Source organism: Drosophila sulfurigaster, chromosome 2L (genome assembly GCF_023558435.1).
Source record: "Drosophila sulfurigaster albostrigata strain 15112-1811.04 chromosome 2L, ASM2355843v2, whole genome shotgun sequence".
In the NCBI taxonomy this organism is placed as follows: Eukaryota; Metazoa; Arthropoda; class Insecta; order Diptera; family Drosophilidae; genus Drosophila; species Drosophila sulfurigaster.
The window spans coordinates 25,369,105-25,390,281 of NC_084881.1; the positions used below are offsets into that span (position 1 = coordinate 25,369,105).

The following is a 21,177-nucleotide window of genomic DNA, read 5'->3' on the forward strand; positions in this document are numbered from 1 at the left end:
CCTAAAGCAGTAAATTGAAGTTGCAGTGAAGGGAAAAGTGTGGCAGCGAAGCACGAAAGATAGAAAGAGAAAAAGAAGAAGAGAGTGGAAGAAAAAGTAGCTAGTAGAGAGTTCAAATAATATATTCATGGAATAGTTTTCCCAACTGTGGGTATCTACTCCATTTCAATATTAGCAAAATAATGCGAAAGTGTACCATAAATATACAAAAAAAAAATACTAAAATATACCATTTACTATATCGATGTACTGTCACATCCAAAATATACCATAAAATACAATATATACCAGAATGTCATACCCGCTACTCAATTTGAATAAAAGAAAAAGAGTGCGAAACGTTAAAGTATACATACATTATAAATATACCAAAAAATACTTAGGTAGTAAATTATATATTTAGTACATTGATACTACTGCAAGCAAAATATACCGTATATCTTGTAATAATATACCGGAATGCCATAATTTCGATATAAGAAAAAGAGTGCAAATCCTCAAAGTATACCTAAAAAAATACCACAAAAATTCTTAACTATCCTAAATTCAATATTTGGTATATCGATATACCATAAACTACATACATAATAAAATATACTATATTATTTACATATACAAGAATGTCAATCAACGCAATGAGAATCCATCAGCATAAAAAAGGAAAAATCTTGAATTATAGAAAAATTCGATTCTAAAATTAAATTTTTATTGAAGATCGAAATCTTGTTTTCAGAATTTTGCAATCTGGACTTCTTAATTCAAGTATTTTTTATAAGATCGAAAAGTTCTCAAACTCAAAGACAATATTTGTATTCTTCTTTTCAAAACAAAATTTTTTCTCGCTGTTCAGAATTTTAGAAAATTTCAATGTTTCTTGATTGAAGAATGAATTCTTGTTTACAAAATGTTCAGCATGGAATACTTGTTTCAAAATCTTTTTTGTAAGATCGAAAAGTTCTCAAACTTAAAGACAACAATTGTATTCTTCTTTCTAGCTCGTCATGTTCTTGCTCCGTGAGGATTAAAAATTGTTGAAATAAGATTCGAATCTTAAAATAAGAGTTTCCCAACTTTAAAATCGAAAATTTAAAATCAAAATCTGGTTCAAACTTAAGATTTTTAATTCTTTTCTAGAATTTGTTTTTCTTTTTTATCTATATAAATAAATTTACTTCATAACAATTTCATATTAATCTTTGACTTTCCATTTTCAGCGCTGTATCAAAACCCTCAACTATCAATTTTTTGAGACATCTTTTCTAGAAGATCTTTCTCTATATAAATAAAATTACTTCATAACTAACATACTTTATAATAATCTTTGACTTCCCATATTCAGAGCTGTAATGAAAACCTTAAATGTTCACTATTTGACACCTTAAAAGATTTAAGTATTTGATTTTTGTTTAATGTTTATTGAATATTTTGGGAAATACAAAGGAAATCTTAAAGCTAATTTACAATTTGATTGTCAAAGTTGGCTGGCTAATAGTACGCAGTGGAGTAGATGGGTTCGGGCTCGTAGAACTCGTAGGTGGACAGCGGCAACACCTCATTGCTGTAGTAGTTGCCACCGCCTGGTGGAATGCCACCTGGTGGCGGGGGCACATTGAAGAAACGCCCCCGAAAACGTTGTTGCTGCTGTTGCACTGACTTCCAGTAGTTGCTGGGGCGTCGCTTCTTCTGATGATGATGAGGATGATGCTGATGGTCAGCAACAGAAGCGGATCTCATGGCCGAAAGTTGTTCGAGCAGATTGTTGGGAATCTGTGGATCAGAAGCCCAATCGAATTCCCGGGAGGTCACCTCATTGAGGGCGGCATCCAGTTGTTGATGCTTTGGTGCAGGCTTTGGACGAGCCCAGCAACCGATGCTGAGATTGATGATGAGCAGCAGCAGAAGAAGATTTCGCTTGATGATTGACATCTTTGCGAGTTGACAGTTGTCTTTGGAATGTGCCTTGATATGGTCAAGAGTTCGGGTTTATATACTACAATGGAGAGCAGGTAAACAAATTTTGTGTGCGGGCGTTAAGCGATTTCTAATGATGCCATTTGCTGCGCGGATTTGTTGCAGCTGCAGATCGCGGCTTAACTTGCTACCTGAAAGGCAACTTAAGTTCCACATTCGAAGAGAAAGAGAGTGGGACAGAGACAGACAGCTAGATTGCCAGCTTGTTAGGCTGCAACCCAACGATATTATTGCAGGCAATCGAGATGCACTTCGAGAAATTAAGTTATTATTCAGAAGAGTAAAATAACTGATTTTACATTTCATTTCTATACAATTTCGATGCGTATGCAATTAATGTCCTTTAACAATTTTATTTATTTGAAATCAATAATTAATTATCAGTAATTACAATTATTAATATTAATAAACAAGTAAGACAATTGTAGTGGAGTACACTTAAGTGTCAGATACCCGCTGCGCAACTCTAATAAACTGATTTATAAAAATATTAAAAATATACCGCAAATAAACTAAACAAAATGTGCAAATATAACAAATGCTGTCGACAACAAATTATGGCTCTATATCTTTGTAATTTTCTTAGCTATTTTTACAATAATATAGTTAACAAGTAAGACAGCTACAGTCGAGTGTACTCGAGTGTACTCGACTGTGAGTGTACTCGACTGTGAGATATCCGCTACCCATTTTGAATAAAAGCAATATATTTTGCGGTATTATTCCCAAAATATACCAAATATACTCCAAAGATGCTAAAAATATACCAAATGATATGTGTGGTATATCGATAAGTACCGCATTATATATACCAAAATTCTTATTATTGTTATTCGATTTTTTTGATTTGAGGGGGCGGAAGTGGGCGTGGCAAAAATTTGAAATAAACTTGATCTGCGTGAAAACATAACAAATGCTGTCGAAAAAAAATTATAGCTCTATCTCTCGTAGTCTCTGAGATCTAGCTGTTCATACGGACAGACGGACATGGTTAGATCGTCTCGGCTGTTGACGCTGATCAAGAATATATATACTTTATAGGGTCGGAGATGCCTCGTTCTACCTGTTACATACATTTCCTATCGGCACAAATTTATAATACCCTTCTACCTTATGGGTAGCAGGTATAAAAAGTATATTTTTCTGAATACAAATAAATACTTTAAATATAAAATACATCCTCGTTGAAATTATAGCTGATAGAAAAGTAGAGTCAAGTCCAGAAATATTTATAATTAGTTTCTTTAACCATGATTACACATTTTGTTTTTAATATCTTTTGGAACTTTGTCTTTAAATTTCTAGCTTACCATATAATGAAGTAGTTCCTTTACCCAGTCCACTCCACAAATTCCTTTGGCTAGTTTCTCATAGTGTAGAGATAGAGTCACTTAAATGTTAAGTCTGAGTAGCTGCACTCCACTCAATACATCAATGCGATGCCATTTCATGTTAATCAAACAACGAAATCCATCAACAGGTGACAGAGCACAACAGCAACAACTTCGTACAACATTGAGTTGAGCAGGTGGAGGAGCCTAGCAAAAAGAAGAAACCAAAAAGCAGAACAACCTAGAGGAACATGGAGCAGGAGTAGGAGCATGCCATATCCCCAGACATGTCAGTGCGATAATGGTGTGCTCTGTGTCTAAAAACAACTTCATTCACAAAAATCGGACGAAATACAAAAAAAAAAAAGAAATCCAGGGAAGGCAAGAAGGAAAAGAAAAAGAAGCAGCAATCGCAGCAACAGTCACCGCTAAAAGGAAGCGGCCCCCATTAAAAATATCTTGTGGATGCCACAAAGCAGCAGCAGATACACACTGTGGCATGGGGCATGCAACAAGGCAGCTACTTACTTGACTACTTGGCGACTTGGCCAAACGGCAGCAGCGGGGGCGGCACAAAGGGGGCGGGACAGGCTGGCAGGCAGCAGCAAGGCAGCGAGCAGCGCTTGAATTGCGCTTCGAACATACGCCTAATGCCACAGCCATCGACATCCGCCATTTAACTCCTTAACCCTCAAGGGAGCCAATGTCATACATTTAAGCACGCACATTAGCAATAAGTGCTTGAAAAGTATTTTTGGAAATTTTGATATTAAATTAATATATAAGATTAGATTTTATTGTATTCTAACGTTATTTAAGTATCATACATAAGTTTAAATAATGTTTTATTTAATAAAATAATCCAACGTTTTAAAAGAACTTTAAAAAAATTACAAATACAAAAAAATTGACTTGAATAAGAAATGAAAATTAATATTAAAAAGTAAAAAAAAATCACAAAGTGATTTAAAGAGGAAATGAAAATTTGTATTAAATATTAAAAGAGATTTACAAAGCATTGTACTATTAGAATATTTTACATTTATATTCATTATTAAATAAATGTTGACTAATCTTTAAAAAATACATTTCTGATAAAGAATGCTGCTGAAAATAATGTCAACATTGCACAACATTAAATGGTAATAAAATACATAACATAATAAACTTCTCCCTTAGTAAAAATATTATGTTAAATTATTACAAATATCTTATAATTATCTACTCGTACAACAAAAAATTTGATTGACAAGGTATATTTATTTCTAATTTATTTAATGCTGTTTATTTGACAAATATTTATTGATTGATCTTTACTTTTATTTTATTGAATATCAAATTCTTCATACTATTTAAATTATAAAACATTAAATGAATACGTTTCATTATGAATTTTTGAGTTGAAGTCTTATTTGTAATGTACAAAAATTTCTTAATACTACAATATTACAATTCTAAATTATTTATAAAATTACTTTTTAATTTCAAATGAGTTCATGACTCTTCTCTTTTTATAATCTAGAGTTCATTCAATTGATATAAAATGAAAATATTTGAAATAACCATTCAGAGTTTTCTAGGAAGAATTTCTATTGAGACTTTTACATTAAAAAAGCCAAATCACATATAAATTTAATGAAAATACATTCAATTCAAATAATTTGTTGCATTTTCGTTACACAATTTTTTTTTTACTCAAACTTTTCTTTTTTTAAATGTATGAATGTATTTTCAAATAATTTGTATTATTTATTATTTAATATATATAATAGATTCATTTTTCCGTTTTAAATTTTGATTTATAATTTAGATCCAAGTTTTTCTTTTTAGTTTTCTAGCGTTCACTGTGGGGTTAAGCTGATTGCACCTAGGCCGCAGTTGATGCTGCTGTCGATGCTGCTGCGCAGTCGCGACTGTCTACATTTGTCTGGCTGCCTACAGCTGCTCCCAGTGAGCGAGACAGCAGCAGTAGTCAGCGACAGAGGAAGCCGGAGAGGGGAGGCAATGATGTCTTGCCCAGTCTGTCTGTGTGTGTGTGTGTGTGGAGTTCAGCTTGGTCAGCAGTCGGCTCGATTATTGGACGTCCAGCTTTCAATTTGCAACATAAAGCATCTTCATCGTGGGCCGCATGAATGGGCGCAGGTAACGCGAGTGGCAGCGGGAGAGGTGAGGGGTGTGGATTGAGTGGCTAGCTGGCTGGTTGCCTGCCCATCACTTCACTAGCACTATTGGCATTGGCAGCAGGCACTCAGGCGTGCCACAGCAGCAGAAGCAGCAACAGCAGAAGCGACGGCGTCGGCAGCGGTAGTCGCTGACCTTTATTGATTGCTGTTTGACCTCGCCAACAATCGTTGCTGCAGTTGTTGCTGCTGCTGCTGCTTTATCTATGCCTGCGATCGGCCAAGTACAAATGGTTAGAGATGCAGCAGCAGGGCAGAGCAGCGCTTATGGGAGAGGCAACGACAACGCCCACAACGGCAGCGACGTCGACAGCGCGTCAGCGAAGTTTTGCAGTTGCAGTTTTGTTCGTTTTGCTTTCTGCTTTTTTTGCGCAACCTTCATTGCCTTTGCTATTGTTGTTGTTGTTGTTGTTATTGCTGCTGCTCCATTACTTCGTTCATGGCAGTTAATTTATATTCGATGCCATCTCCCTCTCTCGCTCTTCTTTTTTTCTGCGAGCTTTTTTCTGCTGTTTGTTGCTTCCTTTTGATGTGTGCAGTTTAAGGTCGTCGCTGTCGCAGTTGCAGCGCAGCGTCGTCATTGACGCCTTTCCTTGTACTTAGCTCCATTTGCATGGCATGCAAAAAAGAAACCTTATAAGAAAAAAAGAAACAAAACGAAACAATGGCAACAATGCAAATGCAATGAAATCACAGCACACTTTCAGCGTTGCCGTATCGCGTCTCGTGTTGTTTGTTTTGTTTGACAGTTTCTATCTGCCGCAGGCGCCATCGTTTTGTTTGCTTAATTGTTGTAGTTTTTGGTTTTTGATAGATGGATAGCGACATGAATTAATCGCTATTAGCTTCACGGCGGCGACGCTTCTGTTTGACCTGCAATTTCGCGTTTTGCACTTATCGATATATTGATATCGATATATCCCTAATACATTCCTTATTAGCTTCTTTTTTACTCAACTAATAACAACAGCACGCTTAATTGCGAACAAATCAAAACTCTTCGCTCGACACAGCACAACGTATAATAATGATAATGATAATAATAATAATAATAAAAGTTGATCACTTGGCAGTGCAAACAACCTGCTAGATTAAAACATAACCACTTCTCTTCGATTACACTCTTAAACGCGCCGCTCTTAAGCAAAACTCCACAAATTCATTCATTCAAACGACAAACGAACCACTTTACGAAGTGCATTGAGTGAGCCGAACGCGAGCACGAGCACGAGCCCCAAAACAACAAAAACAGCAGCAGAAGAAACAAAAAGCAGCGAGCGCAGCAGAGATTGTTGGAGACGAACCGATGATCGCCCGTCAGTTATTTTTCCAACGCTCTCGAGTGCGGGTCGTTTAACGCTTTGTGGTTGCCAGATAGCGAGAGAGAGGCAAAGCTTTTTTTGCCGAAGCTTTCTATACAAGTTGTCTGCCGAGTGCCAAACAAACAATAATAATAATAAACGTAATTTAAACAATTAATCAAAACGCGGCGATCAATGAAACTTATACAAAACCAAACAACAACAACAAGCAGCAACAAGTGCCAGTGAATTATTGTACTTAATTTTTATGTACAAATTGTGAGTGTGTATGTGTGCTTTTATAATACATATACAATAAGTATTTGTAACACGCGCATGTGTTGGTGTATTTCTGTATTGTGCATTTGCGTGAGTGTGTGTGTGTGAGCACGCGGCTTTATCAATTGCTCCACATAAAAATTCATTGAAGTGTTTGACAGCAACGAAAACAGCGACGGCAGCAGAAGCAGCAGCAGCAGCAGCAACGACGGCGACAGCTTAAAACGGTAATTAATACAAACATACTTTTGATTTGGCAATAAACAAATGATTCAGCAATTGTTGCGCTTGTCACCAGCAGCCGCCGCAACAACTGTAAATTGTAAAAACACTTGCAGCCGGAGCAGACGCGACGTTGCGTTCGGCTTCGACTTCAACTTTGGCGTCGCGTCGCGTTGCGGTGACAAAGCTTTTGCCACAGCGGCGCAATCAACATCCAACGCATGTTTGCAATTAGTCTGCGTTATTATTTGTTGCTATCGATGGCAGCGTGGCGACGTTGACGTCGGCGTCGAAGTCGACGCTATTACAAAGTAGCACGCGCATAGACATGAAAAAATTAAAATGCCTTTGCGCGTGCTCTCTCTCGCTCCCCCGCAGACGCAGTGCACTTTTGCCCGGCGTATGCCATCTCTCTGTCTCTCTCTCGCAGTGTCGCCGCTTAAGTGTGACTGCCAGTCTTAGTGTGTGTGTGTGTGCGTGTGTGTGTTTGTTACGTTACGTGTTTGCCTTTACGCCTTTTACATACCCTTCACATTATTATTATTATTATTTGCCATTTTGTCGCTTTCATTAATTGGCCTGTGTAAAAACGGCTGCGACGACGGCGGCGACGGCGACTTCGGCTACCTGACACGGCAAAGCAGCTTTTGTTACCGCTATCAGAAAGCACACTCATACACTCTTACACTACTGTGTACTCTCGAGTGCCCACTCTCACACTTATACCCCCCATCCATCGCACTCACTCTTTTGCACACACTTGTTGCTGTGTTGCTTGTGTGTTGTTTTTACAATTTTTAAGTGGCGCTCATATCCGGCGCTTGCGTTTGCTTTTGCCTGATAAGCGCACTTCTTGTGCTTTTCTTCTTCCTCCTTCTTGCCATGCTTGTTGTGGTTAGTTACGTCTCTTCAGCCTCTTCTGCTTCTTCTTCTTCTTCTTCTTGTATGTGCGCTACCTGTCTGCATTTTATTTGCACATTTCTTTGCATTCTGCGGTCGCAGCTTCTCGTGAATTTGCTTGTTGTTTTTGCTTTGTTGTTGTGTGATTCAGTTCTCAGAGGGCGCTTAATGCGCAACTGTTTTTGCCAAATTGCACAAGGGTGCGTAAGCGTCTGTGTGAGTGGTCGAGTATTGAGTATGCGCGTGTATGTGTAATGCTTAGTGTGGCATTTGTGTGTTTGACTTTGTGATTTGATTTTGTTGCGCTGTGTGCGACAGGCTGGCAACGCCTGCAGGACGAAAGCTCTTAAGTAAACTAAAAGTTCTACGCGCTTTGAACATAAGTAAGCAAACAAGAATGACAAAATATGAAAGCTCTCTTATTACTTAAATATCTAGAACACAGAAAAATATTATAATCTCTGATTTGTAATCGCAATTTTTATTTTATTTCGATCTCTTTTAAAAGCTCACATTTTATTAGAACTTTTATAATGAAGAAATATATTTACTAATATTAACTTGTGATTAAAATAAAAATTCTAATTTCATAAATAAAAAAAAAAAAAAAAATTTGGTGTAAAATTGATTGCAATTTCTTGTGATAAATTTTATTTAAATTTTTTTTTTTTTTATTTTCTTCAAATTTCACGCTCAACTTTGAACTATTCTGCTAGCGTGAAACACTTTCTCCTAAATCTGCAGAGATTTTCAAGATTAGTATCTCGAATATATATAGTTGGCCTGTGTCCATTCATAAATATCGTCATGTTAATCCAAAACAAAGCTCGACTCACAACATTTAGCCAGATGAACAAAAGCCGAATTAATATAAATATTTATAATTGGAATCAAAATTATGCACACATTAACACGTTTTGGCTATAAACCCTAAAAGTCTCTAAACAAAAAAAAAAATTATTTAAACCTTTTAAGACACACAGCCCATAACACATTTGCAATATATAAAGATGTATTTATATATAAATATTAAAAAAGTTGTGGGCAGCACTTGACAGACTACAAAATACTCTATAAAAGTATAGGGAATTCTCTTTTCCCTAAATTATCTAAATGTTTAGTTTCCCTAAACATTTTCTATAAATACCATCAAGCATCATCTGTGATTTGATTCTTTTTGACAGATTTAGATTGATTTAGGCATGGCGAGAAGTTTATTTATGCTGGTCGCATTAATATGCGTGATATTTACATAATATTCTATAAATTTGATTATGCTAAACATCGCTAGATTAATGAAAACAAACAAGCGAAGAGCAGAGCCCTGCGATCTGAATTTGAATAGACCTCTAGGCCTATTGAGATACTGAGATACTTATGTCTGCGTCGGAATATTTGCAGAGCATTTAGCTGAATGTAAATTTAATGTAAATAATGGCAGCGATCTTTTGACCTAATGGATCCGATGCGTGTAACCTCTGGTGACGTCAATGCGCTCGATTTTGATTAGCATACTTGTAATCATGTGACAGACATCACTTTGAACTTTGTGGAAGAAAACTTAAATAAATAAAAATATTCCATGGCGGCCTTGATATGAATTGAACTGAATGTTAACCTTCTCTCGCAGATTCCGATTTGGATTCAGATTTTTTTTTTTGGAAAGTGGATCAACAAGTTCGGGTCAACGGGTTTTAGAATTTGAATGCTTCAAAGATTATCTCTGCATAAAGGCAACAAAAACCTAGCTTAAATTGAATTTTCAAGATATTTCTCATTTAAATGTTAATCAACATTTATTATATTTGTTTTTTTTTTTATTTTTATTTTTGCAGTGCATTTATCGTGTCACTTCATTTGTCTATTCTCCAAATATCAAACATTCTGCTTATTGTTGTGACAGGTTAAACGAGTATTTATTTGCTTTTTCTTCGCTTATTTGCATTTATTTATTTGTTTTTAAGTTGATTTTAAATTCACAAAAATGGTGCGAAATTTTCAATAATTCATCTTCATGACCTTTTTTTCGCAAAACTTCCGCCGGCAGCAGTTTTTGTCAATGGAAAAATCCATGAAATGAAATTAAGGTTGTCAGCATAAAGTTGACGTCGTCTCCTTGTTGATGATGATATCTGATATCCCTTATCAAGAACAATAATAATAATAATATACTATAATATTACCTCTTGGTCACTTGATAAGTTCCCCCAAGAAAGAGAGAGAGAGAGAGAAATATATACGTAGTAGAATAATATAAATGCTAATAATAACAAATTCAACAATTTCCTGCCCCTTTTGGCAGCGCGCTGAAAGAAGAAGTCACAGAGTGCCTCACATTTTGCCGTTTCATGTCATTAGCGGTCTCTAAAGCAAATATTTGACGAAGACAAACGAACGTACACAAAACTTCATCATAACTCGTTTCCCCCTCTGAGATGATGTTGGTTGAGTCGACAAGGGCAGAGCGGGGGTGTTATCTTCGCTCTCTATAGAGATGATGTGAAGATCTTGCGCGCACTCTTGTTAAAGATGAGACAACGAAGAAGACGCAGAGACTTTACTTCAACTGAAATATCGCGATCTTTTTCATTTTTCTTTGCGCTGACTGCGACATTTTTGTCACTTGAACTGCGACTTCAACTGCGACTTGCGACTGCGATCCTCCCTGAACTGAAACTCAACTGAAACTGAAATCTGATGCTTTATGTACTCGCACTTCGCACTGACAGCAATTTTTTTTTTGTTGATTTTTGTTATTGCTCTTCCCCTTCGCATTTTATTTACTGCGACAAACTGACCAACGAAATCACAGTCACAGTTTGTTTGATCACTCTTCGTAATTGACCGACGATCGCCCCATCGATCGATGTATCGCTGGCAAAACGGATTCACTCGTTATAACTAACGATCCGATCCGATACGATTCGAGTATGTTTTTGCTGTTGCTGTTGCTGTTGCGTTGATCTTGCATTTGTCATGCTCTTATAATTTGATCCGTTGACAGTTTTTCAACAACAGATCAAAGATCGTTCGGTTAACCGTTGCTTTTTTTCGGTTTTGCTTTTTAATACCTCGTCGCAGCATGTTTTACGAGGGCATGCTGTACCTTTGGCAAATGTTTGAAAAGGGCCAAGGTTAAGTAGATAAAACTTATACCATGACATACCAAATATACTAAAATATTGTATGAAATTTAAATATATTTTTGTATAATTTCATATTCATAATTATAGAACTTATAAAGTACTTTATTTTCGAACTTTTAAGAGCTTGTTGACTTTTCAGGGTATTTCTACGTCAAGTACTCTCATTGAGAAGATTCTTTAGCATTGTTTTTTTGTGTGTTTATTAACTTTGCGCTCTGTTCGGTTGGGGGTTAATCATTGGCGCTGACCGCAGCGACGAATTTTTGCCCATGCACTGTAAAAAATACTAATTAATATATTATTATTATGGTAAAAAGAAAGTTCTTTTATGAAATGCGTATTAAAAAATATTTCTCATTTAAAATTGATTCTAAAAACAGAAGATAGAATATACTTATTATGATTTCAATTTTATGCACAACAAATTATGCTGTGCGTAATTTCTAGCAGTGTAGCCGCAATGATTTGCTTTGGTTTCGTTTGAATTGTGCCGCCCGAATGAAATCATAAATCCATAAAGCATCCCACTTTGTCGGTGATTTCTCAAACACGAAAACTATTTCGTACTCTTCGCAGCAGTTGTTTGTTGTTGATGATTGTTCAGTGTCAGTTGTGGCCCGAGTTGAGTTGAGTTGAGCTGCTGCCTAGTTAGCAAGCAGTCTGTTCCCTGGCGCCCACACTGAATACACTCAGCGAGATCGTAGCACTCGAGTTCAACTTGGCTCAGTTCGGTTCAGTTGTTAATGATTGCAAATGTCGTGATACCGTCGAGTGGGTTGACTCTAGGTGCTGAACTTTAATTAAAGCGCGCAAAAATGTGTTTTTTTTTTTGGCGTTCTTTCTGTTTTTCGCAAAATGTGAACTTTGCAACGAGCAAGATCAGCTAAAATCAGGGTGGGAGATCAAGATGTGGCTACAATAGATAATGTAGAATATTGCAGTGAGAGCAAACTGCAATTATGAGTAACAAATTGAGAGATCAGCTCAACTGATTTCAACCAGTGGAATGAAACTAAAAGCAGCTGCGATCAGTCAAGATCATATACATAGTAGATTCATAGTAGATAATAATGAAAACAAGTATATGATTGTAGATATGTGAACTTATGTGAAAGGTGTCTGAATTGCAAATGCATGATCAGTTGAGGCAGATCAGTTGTTTGAAGTAGAATTAAATTGTTTACTTTGAAGATCATTGAAGATCAATATATTCTAACTTAAATTTTATTATATGTACTTACTTCTAGATATGTGATGGGAAACTAATTAGAAAAGTGTCTGAATTGCAAATGCAAGATCAGTTGAGGCAGATCAGTTGTTTAAAGTAGAATTAGTTTGTTAGATTTAAAGATCATTGAAGATCAATATATTCAAACTTAAATTTTTTTATACTTACTTCTAGATATGTGATGGGAAACTTATGTGATAGGTGTCTGAATTGCAAATGCATGATCAATTGAAGTAGATCAGTTATTTGAAGTCAAATTCGTTTGTTTGCTTTGAAGATCATTGAAGATCAATATATTCTATCTTAACTTTAAGAATACGTACTTTGGAAATTAATATCAGTTAAGGCAGATCAGTTTTTCAAAGTGTACAACAATTTTTTATGATTAAAATATATCAAATAAGGAAAAATACTTTTGTAACGCAATGCCAATGAGTGAACAGAGAATTAATTCCATTATATTCTAGACTAATTTAAATCTAGAAAAATACTTTCTTAAAGAATTCCAATTAGAATAGTTCAGTTTTGAGGAATATTTTATGAGTGAAGAATGTTTAATAATTTATTTTAATTTTAATATGTAAGTTCAGTTCATTGCTAAACTGTCTTTGTTTAGGCATTTTATGAATACTTTTGATATCAACCGCTGCTTAATGAAATTTCATGTCGATAAACAAAGAATGCTTGTTGAAAGATCAGCGCTACTTTAATCATTTTCCGTATACTTTATCAGCAATGTGAGTAGACGGAATAAAGCTAAATTAACAATGTGTAATTGTATGAGCAATACGGAAATTAAATATTCGAGCTATAGATCATAATGAACTATAGATAATTTTAATCTGAACTTTGGGATCAGTTGAACTTGATGTTAACAAAGGATTAGAGCATCTTTTTGGCTGTGGGAATGTCTGCCAGCGAATCATACGAACGAGTGAGTGTTTTGTGAATGTGAATGTGAATGTGAATACGAATACGAATTCGTATGTGAATGTGGTGCAAAATGTCGTTGGGCGCTGTCAGAGCCGTTTGTCAAAAACAAAAAATGCCGTCAGACTGACTAAATGACTGACTGACTGACTGTCAGTCACCTCCAAGCATCCAAGCGTTGGCGCAGACATCCACACACACACACATATGGAAGTGCAAGAGTGTATGTGTGAGTGTGTTTTTTGCGCGCATCTAAAAATAAAACAACACTGAAAAATGCTAATGCCATGCGACCGACCGATCGACATCGACATCGAGTCGACCGATGCCAGACCTCAACCAAACGCCCGTTTGCCCTCACACACACACACACACACACACACGCATGCATATGTATGTATGCATAACCCAAAAGTGACAGCGACAAACAGCGTGGAGTTCACTTCATTTAGTTGAACTGAACTCAACCGATCTGAATATAGTACTCTCGAACTTGCATTCGAACTCTCGTTCGCATTCGCATTCGCACTCTTCTCTCATATGTTTACATACTTGTACACTGCGAGAAACTAAACAAAAGCATCGCTTTACCAACGATTAGCCTCTGTTCATTTGATACTTTCGTCTGCATAGCGTGTGTGGTATTTCGTTTCCGTTCCGGGAATTAGAAAAACATTGAAACGCGCGACATCTGGAAAGGCGAAACTTGCTTAGCCTGGAAATTTATTGAACTTTGTCAAGCATTTTCTATACATTGTTTTCTTTATTTATTTTAAATTTAGTTTACATCTTTTTTATAATTTTGTCAAGCAATTTCTATTTATTTTGGTTTTTTTTTTTATTTATTTTAAATTTAGTTTGAAGCTTATTTTTTTCAAGCATATTCTGTATTTTGTTTTCATTTATTTATTTTAAGTTAAGTTTAAATCTTATTTGATATTTTGTCAACTATTTTTAAATTTAGTTTAAATCTTCGATTTTCTAAATTTTTTTTTTTATACGAAGTTTTTCACATTTTATGGACTGTTTATATTTTGTTGGTTTCTGTGCAGAAGAACAATAATACTTAGTTTGTATGTTTATGTTTAGTATGTTCTTGTTTATTTAGTGTTGATTTTCATAAAGTTTTTTATATTGTTTGGGATGTCTATATTTTTATTATCATAGAAATAATGATTCAATATTTTCTTTCTGAAAATTCAAAATTTAATGCAATTTAAATTCTTTTTTTTTGTTATCATAGTAATAATGCGCATGAATCTTGTACACAAAAAGGTAGAAAACATATAAACATTAGTATTATTATATCGTCAAATTATAATAATCATGATGAATTTTTCTTTTTTTTAAGAAATTGAATTTAAAATGTAATATTTTCTGTTCTTATAGACTGATAGTGATGAAAGTCTATAACACTTTAGCTTTTAGTTGATTCATCATTCTTTCAAGTCATCCCCAATTAGGACTATTAATTATGTAGTAGACTATAACCCTTTAGCTTTCAGTTGATTTATCATACTTTGAAGTCATCCCTAATTTTCTTCAGTGTAGCCTGGCACACGCTGTAACCAAGCAGCCGTCTAGGATCTCAGAGTTGAGTTGCGAAAGTTTAGTTGTATTTTTTTTTGTGTGGTGTGTGTTTTTTTGTGCTGATGCCTGCGATCTGAACTAACTACAACTCAACTCTGTCACAGGCAGCCTCTGACTGCTGCTGCTGCTGCAGCTGTGTTGATGCTGCTGCCACGGGGAGTGGCAAGGTAGCGACGGGGTACAAAAAAAGTTGCAAGTTGCAAGCTCGTTGCTGCTGCAGCTTTTGATAACTGCGTTCGATTCTTTTTAGCTTTAAACTGACAGGTTGCCAATGGCGAACGCTAAATGGACTTCTCTCTCTCTCTGTGTGTATGTGTGTTGCAGCTTTGGGCTGCTTGCAACATTTTGACGCGTGTTGGCAAACGAGTCAATTGTGTGGCCGTCGAACTGTCTGCAACAAAAAAACATAAAAATCGAAAAAAAAAGAGTCGACATCTTAGCATACAACGCGCGTTGCCTGTTGATTTTTATTGTTGCTGTTGTTGCTGAAATTTATTTCGTTTTTTTTTTTGCAATATTGAAGATCGTCCCACACACACACACAGATACCCACAGAGAGAGAGAGAGAGAGAGGGAGACAGCGACACACACACACACACCTTTTGGTGCCCCTTCAAACTTTGTCTCCCTCTTCGCTGTCTCTTTCTTACGGTCGCGTTGTCAACGTCAAAAAGATGCTGCGCCCTCTCACCTTCTGTGCCTCCACAGCTGCTGCTGCTTCTTCTTCTTCTGCTTCGCAGTCTTCTTCCTCTTCTTCTTCTGCTTGCCTTCTTGTCGCCGTTGTCTTCGATGTTGTTGTTTGTATTTTTGATTCATTGATGTGCTGCGTGGATGTCGTTCAGAGTGCTGAGCGGGCTATATAACATACATACATACATAGATACACGGTCGCTGTCTGTGTGTGTTTGTGTGTGTGTGTCGTAGTATATGCACCTATGGCTACATATTTACCCTGCGCTGTTTTTTAATACCCTGTAGTTCACTACAGAATGCTAAAAAGGGGCTTGATGAATGCGTGACTGAAAATATGGCTATAAAAGAGAATTCTATATATTTTCAACCTTTTTTCCAAACATCTTTAATTTCTGAAAATTTCATAACAAATTAAATAAATCTATTAATATTAATATTCAAATTTTGAAAAATTCATAGTAGTGAAATGTCAATTATTTTAATATTCATCTAAAAAATTATTTTAGTATTCAACTAATTGAGAAATATTATAACAGTCCAATGATATTTAATCTTTTTTAACTTATTTTGGAAACTTCTGTAAGTTCTGAAAATTTCACAATGCTAAAATGTAAATTCTATTCATATTCAACTAATTTGATGATGATAATTATAAATAAAAAAAAAAATGACAATCCAGAAAATTTCATGGGTTTAAACTTATTGTGTAAAATTCTTTAAATTTAACAATAATTATATAATAATATAGAGTATTATGATCTTAAGTGTGATTACTATTTTGCAAAAATTTATATTAATTTTATAGTAATGAAATGTAAATTGTTTCAGCAATCATAATGAATATTATTTATCCATAATATATTTATATTGTATCTTAAACGTATTTTGCAAACTTCTTCATTAAATTCTGAAAATTTAATAATACTGAATAAGATTCTCTTAGTACTCAACTAATTTCACTATAAAAGCCTGTATTCAATCTTGAGCTATTTTCAAAAATAAATGAAATTTAAATTATATTGTATATAAAGTACTCCCTCCTCTTATTATCCATGAATTATGAAAATGATTTTATATCACCGCAAATCAGTTGTGAGAATAACATATTGGATTTCGTATAATTTTCGAGCTGTTTGCAGCGTATCTAATAGTCGCATTAGTCTTTCCTGCAACATGTTTATTTGCGTTTTTTTCTTTCGTCGACATCTTGTCATTTGACTTTTTGGCTTTTGCCTGGCCAAGAGTGCTTAAGTATGTCCGCGCCAAAGTTGTGCCAACACATCAACCGTCTCGACGAAATATATCGAACAAGAATCAACACAACATACTATAGATCATAAAAAATGAATGTTGCTGCTCCTCAAAATGCGAGGTGAATCGTCAAGGAATAAAATGGGAATACTTATAAACAAAATGTTTGACAAATTTTGAATGTGAACTTTAGCTTTGCTACAATAAAGTATAGAAATCTTTGATGTGTGTTGCAGAATTATTTAAGAATTTTGTGAAATTGCTTTTGGTATATTAGAATAAGAAATATTTAATACTGTATTCAATGGAAATATATTATAATTATTTAATTTAATTTAAAACACTTTATTCGACAAACTTTATGTATTGATCATATAGGGACAAGAATTTATGATAAAAGAAAAAAATAAGTAGTAGAACAATTTGACTTTTTCTAGTAAAAAAGATTTTAGAAATTAAAGAATATGATATATGTAATATAGATGAAGGGAATATAGTAAATTTTAATTGAGTTTTATGAAATTAATGTAGTTTGATTTAATCTATATCATTTTATTTATAAATCTTGAAAAAACACTTTAGTACTCTAAAATTTTCATTAGCTTTTCGGTTTTATAGGAATTGATGGATTATTAACGTATTCCCTATGTAGTATGAAGTTGCCATCTTAACTTCAGGAAATATAAATAAACTAAAGGTGGATTTAAAAATATTTTGTAAGCCAACTCACTTTTCTTTTTTTGTGTTGAACTTTGTAATTCGCGCATGCAAAAATATATATCGAGTTGAACTGAACCCGAGGGCATTCTCTTCTTATAAGTACGATCAGACGTAGCACATGTCGCATTTGTTGTTGTTGTTGCGCTTTGTTCTTGCAGTTCGCAGAAAAGATCACAGACCTTCTGACCTCACTCTCGTCAGCTATCTCACTTTCGCTTTGCTCTCTCTCTCTCTCCCTCGCTCGCTCGCTTGCTGTGCGCGATCTGTCTTGGCAACCCTAAGAGACAAGTGGAGCACAGGGGAGCGACACTAAAAAAGCTGCCTCGCGATCGTTGGAGGGGAGGTGTGTGTGTTTGTGTGTGTGTGTGACTGTGACGGGGGTAACAATATATGCATGCCGTCGCCGCCGTCGTCGTCGCGTCGCTGTCGCAGTTCTAAAAATATTTCAGGTCGCTCGGTCGTTTGGTCGGTCGCGATGGCCGCCTGTTCGCGTTTTGGTCTCGTTTGGGTTAAGTGTGCGGCGCATCTGTAGCTGTATCTATATCAGAGTATCTGTGGCTGTATCTTTAGATATAGTAGGCATATAATGTATAAGGTATGCGTTCTTCTTTAAAGGTTGTTTGGGTCGTTGCGATATCAAATGTTATTCGATTTACATTGAATTAGATATTTACCGAGTTACTATGGGGTTGCTTTACTCAGAATGCGCCCCATTTGCAATTAATATGCATGTGTTTTTCTCTGTAGCTTCAACTGAACTACGAACAACTGAACAAACAGCAACAACAACAACAATTGACAGACGAGGCCAAAGTATCAAATGGCCAGCGATACAGTCAGCGCAATAAGTATGCACTCACATAAACACACACATACAGTTGCAAGTTAAGTGCAGCTTTTGTATGCGTTGAACTCTGAACCAGCTGACCTTCATTGAACCCTTTTTCAGCTGCGCGCACTGCATAGCACAACAAACGAACGAACATACGAACGAACGAACGAGCGAGAGAGAGAAAGATAAAAAAGAGCGAGCGCAAACGTTTTGCTTGCATTGCTTCAACTGATAAAGCTCAATGCGCACTCTTCGTTGTACGTTGCGCTCGCTCTCTTTGCTTGGCTTGCGCTCTTTTGCTCTCTCTCTTCTTTTTGTGTCTGTGTGCGTGGTTGAAGCGAGCGGCGGCTCCAATGGGGCGCTGCTGCGGCTTCAGTGCTCAGTACGTTGTCGTTTGCGTTTGCGAGACGTGCGAATTGCGCTCGCCGTCTACAACATCAACAACAAACAAACAAACAAAATAAAAACAAAAGCTACAAACGATCGCAAAACGAATTCTGAGATCGTCAGTTTTTGATTTTGTTTGCGCGCTAAACACAAAAAAAACGGTGCAAACACATTTAAGCCACACAATTCCATTTAGACACAAATCTGAAAATAAATAACATACGCGTAACGGGAACGTGCGTCAAGCGTTGTGCGGCTCAAAAGCTCAGAAAGGATTAAAGCGGGCCAGCGACAAACACACAATAACAAAAAAAGTGCCACGCAACTCACGTGTTTAGTGGCCACCGCATAACACACAAAAGATACAAGATAAAGTAACTGTGTGTGTGTGTGTGTGTGTGCGAGATGAGTGTCAAACGTCAACACGCACGTGACTAGCAATTAATAAGTCCAAAACCACAGCTTAAATAACAACTAAAAAGCAAAAGCTCGAAACGAAAAAGTGCAAAAGTGAAATGCAAATCAGGCGCAAAGTGAATGCCAATTGGAGTTTGGGTTCCCAATAAGAATCGAGTTCGAGCTCTTAAAGGTCAAAAGCTGTTGCTTGTGCTGCAGCATCACAAATTATAAATAAATAAATGCGATAACAACAACAACAACAAAAAGCAGTCGAAATTCAACGCGTGTGTTGTTCATTAAGCCAGAAAGCAGAAGAAAACAAAATTCGTTGACAAAATATAAAAAATTGATTTAAAAATACATTTTCGAAGCGGAAATTCAACAACAACAAACAACAACAACAACAGTTAAGAAGTGCAAGTGCTGCACCCAAAACAGCAGGAAAAACATCAAGTGATTTTTGTTAACCGTTTTTTGCTTAAGCTTAATAACGAGTGCAGTTTGAAAAGCTCATTAAATGAATATATGTAATTACAATACTTAATTTTAATATGAAATAGAATTTACTTTATAAAAAGCAACAACAAAGTCGGTTTTTGACTTTACGTTTTGTGCTTTTGTTTTTGGTTTTGCGGCTACTTTGTCAATTGGAATGACAAATTGACAGCAGTTACAACAAAAACAACAACAGCAACAACAACGAGACAAACAATAGAAGTCGTTGGCGGCAATCAACGTGAAACAATCGACATAAAATACAACAACAATAACAATAACAACAACAAAATATCAATAAAAAATAAGGTAAATTCAAATTTGTTTTTACTGTATACAAATGCAAAAAAGCTGTTTAAATATTTGATAGCCAATCGCCGCGACCTTAAACTTTGTGTTTTTTTTCTGCTTTTCTGTTTTTCTGTATCTCATTGTTTGTTTCCCCCTTTAAAAAAAAAGGTTACAGTTTTTATTTGATTTCTCGAGAGTGTCTCGAGTTGAGTCTCTATCTCTTTCTCTGTCTTTAAAACGTTCAACGGGGTCGCTTTGGATTAATCCAATATCGATTTTATATTCTTTTTCTTTTTTTTGGCACTGTCAAACTTTAATCCAGAATTTAAAAATAATTTGTTCGGCATTTGAAACAAGTTCGCGTCGAGTGAAACCGGTTAACCGGAGAATTATCATTGCACACTCGGCGTATGCGCGATTTGTTTACTTAAAAGCCAAAATGAATGATAATAATAAATATGTGAATATATGTGCTAAACACAATTTGACAACGTTTAATTGCAGTCAATTAAACAAAGAGCAAGCTAAGCAAATAAGAACTGTGATTAATCACGGATAAAACACGACTACGCACATACTCTGCACTTGATTAATTGAAATAGATTTAATTAATGATTAATCGTTTGAAGTGTATTTAAATATAACACAATTAAATGGGGAATTAACATAGCGCTGGAAATTAATTAAAGTTCTGAATTTGCAGGGTATTTATTTTAAAGTAAAACTTTGAAAGCTCGAATAAAGCATTTCTTCATTTTGTTATTATTGGAAGAGAAGCTTTGAAAGCTCGAAAAAAGGATTTGTTCATTTAAGATTAAGGAAGGAAATTTATGAAAAATAGAATGAAATATTTATTTGTATTTTAATTAATTTAAAAAAAGCTTAATCAGTTTTTCACCTATGCGAATTAAGCAAAATGTATCATCGATAAAATACTTTAGAGAAATATATTCATTTCCTAAGCACATTAATTTTGAGAGCTTTTTTATTGAATAGGATTTCTCAGAACAAATTTAGAAAATAAAGTATTT

At 35.3% G+C, this 21,177-nt stretch overlaps 2 protein-coding genes across 2 annotated transcripts in view; one reads left to right on the plus strand and one right to left on the minus strand.

Moving 5' to 3' along the window:
* Nucleotides 1-1,416: 1,416 nt before the first annotated feature.
* On the minus strand, nt 1,417-4,073 carry LOC133844704 (uncharacterized). The gene is made up of 2 exons (XM_062278807.1): nt 3,831-4,073; nt 1,417-1,959 (listed from the first exon to the last, which is right to left on the minus strand). Exons 1-2 carry the CDS (start codon nt 3,969-3,971, stop codon nt 1,486-1,488), a joined length of 615 nt encoding a protein of 204 aa, XP_062134791.1. The 5' UTR covers nt 3,972-4,073; the 3' UTR covers nt 1,417-1,485.
* Nucleotides 4,074-6,803: 2,730 nt separating this feature from the next.
* LOC133838061 (platelet binding protein GspB) overlaps nt 6,804-21,177 on the plus strand; it is a 73,152-nt gene continuing 58,778 nt past the window's right edge. Inside the window, 1 exon segment of the mRNA XM_062269053.1 lies at nt 6,804-7,289. The gene's annotated coding sequence lies outside the window, so the exon portion shown is untranslated.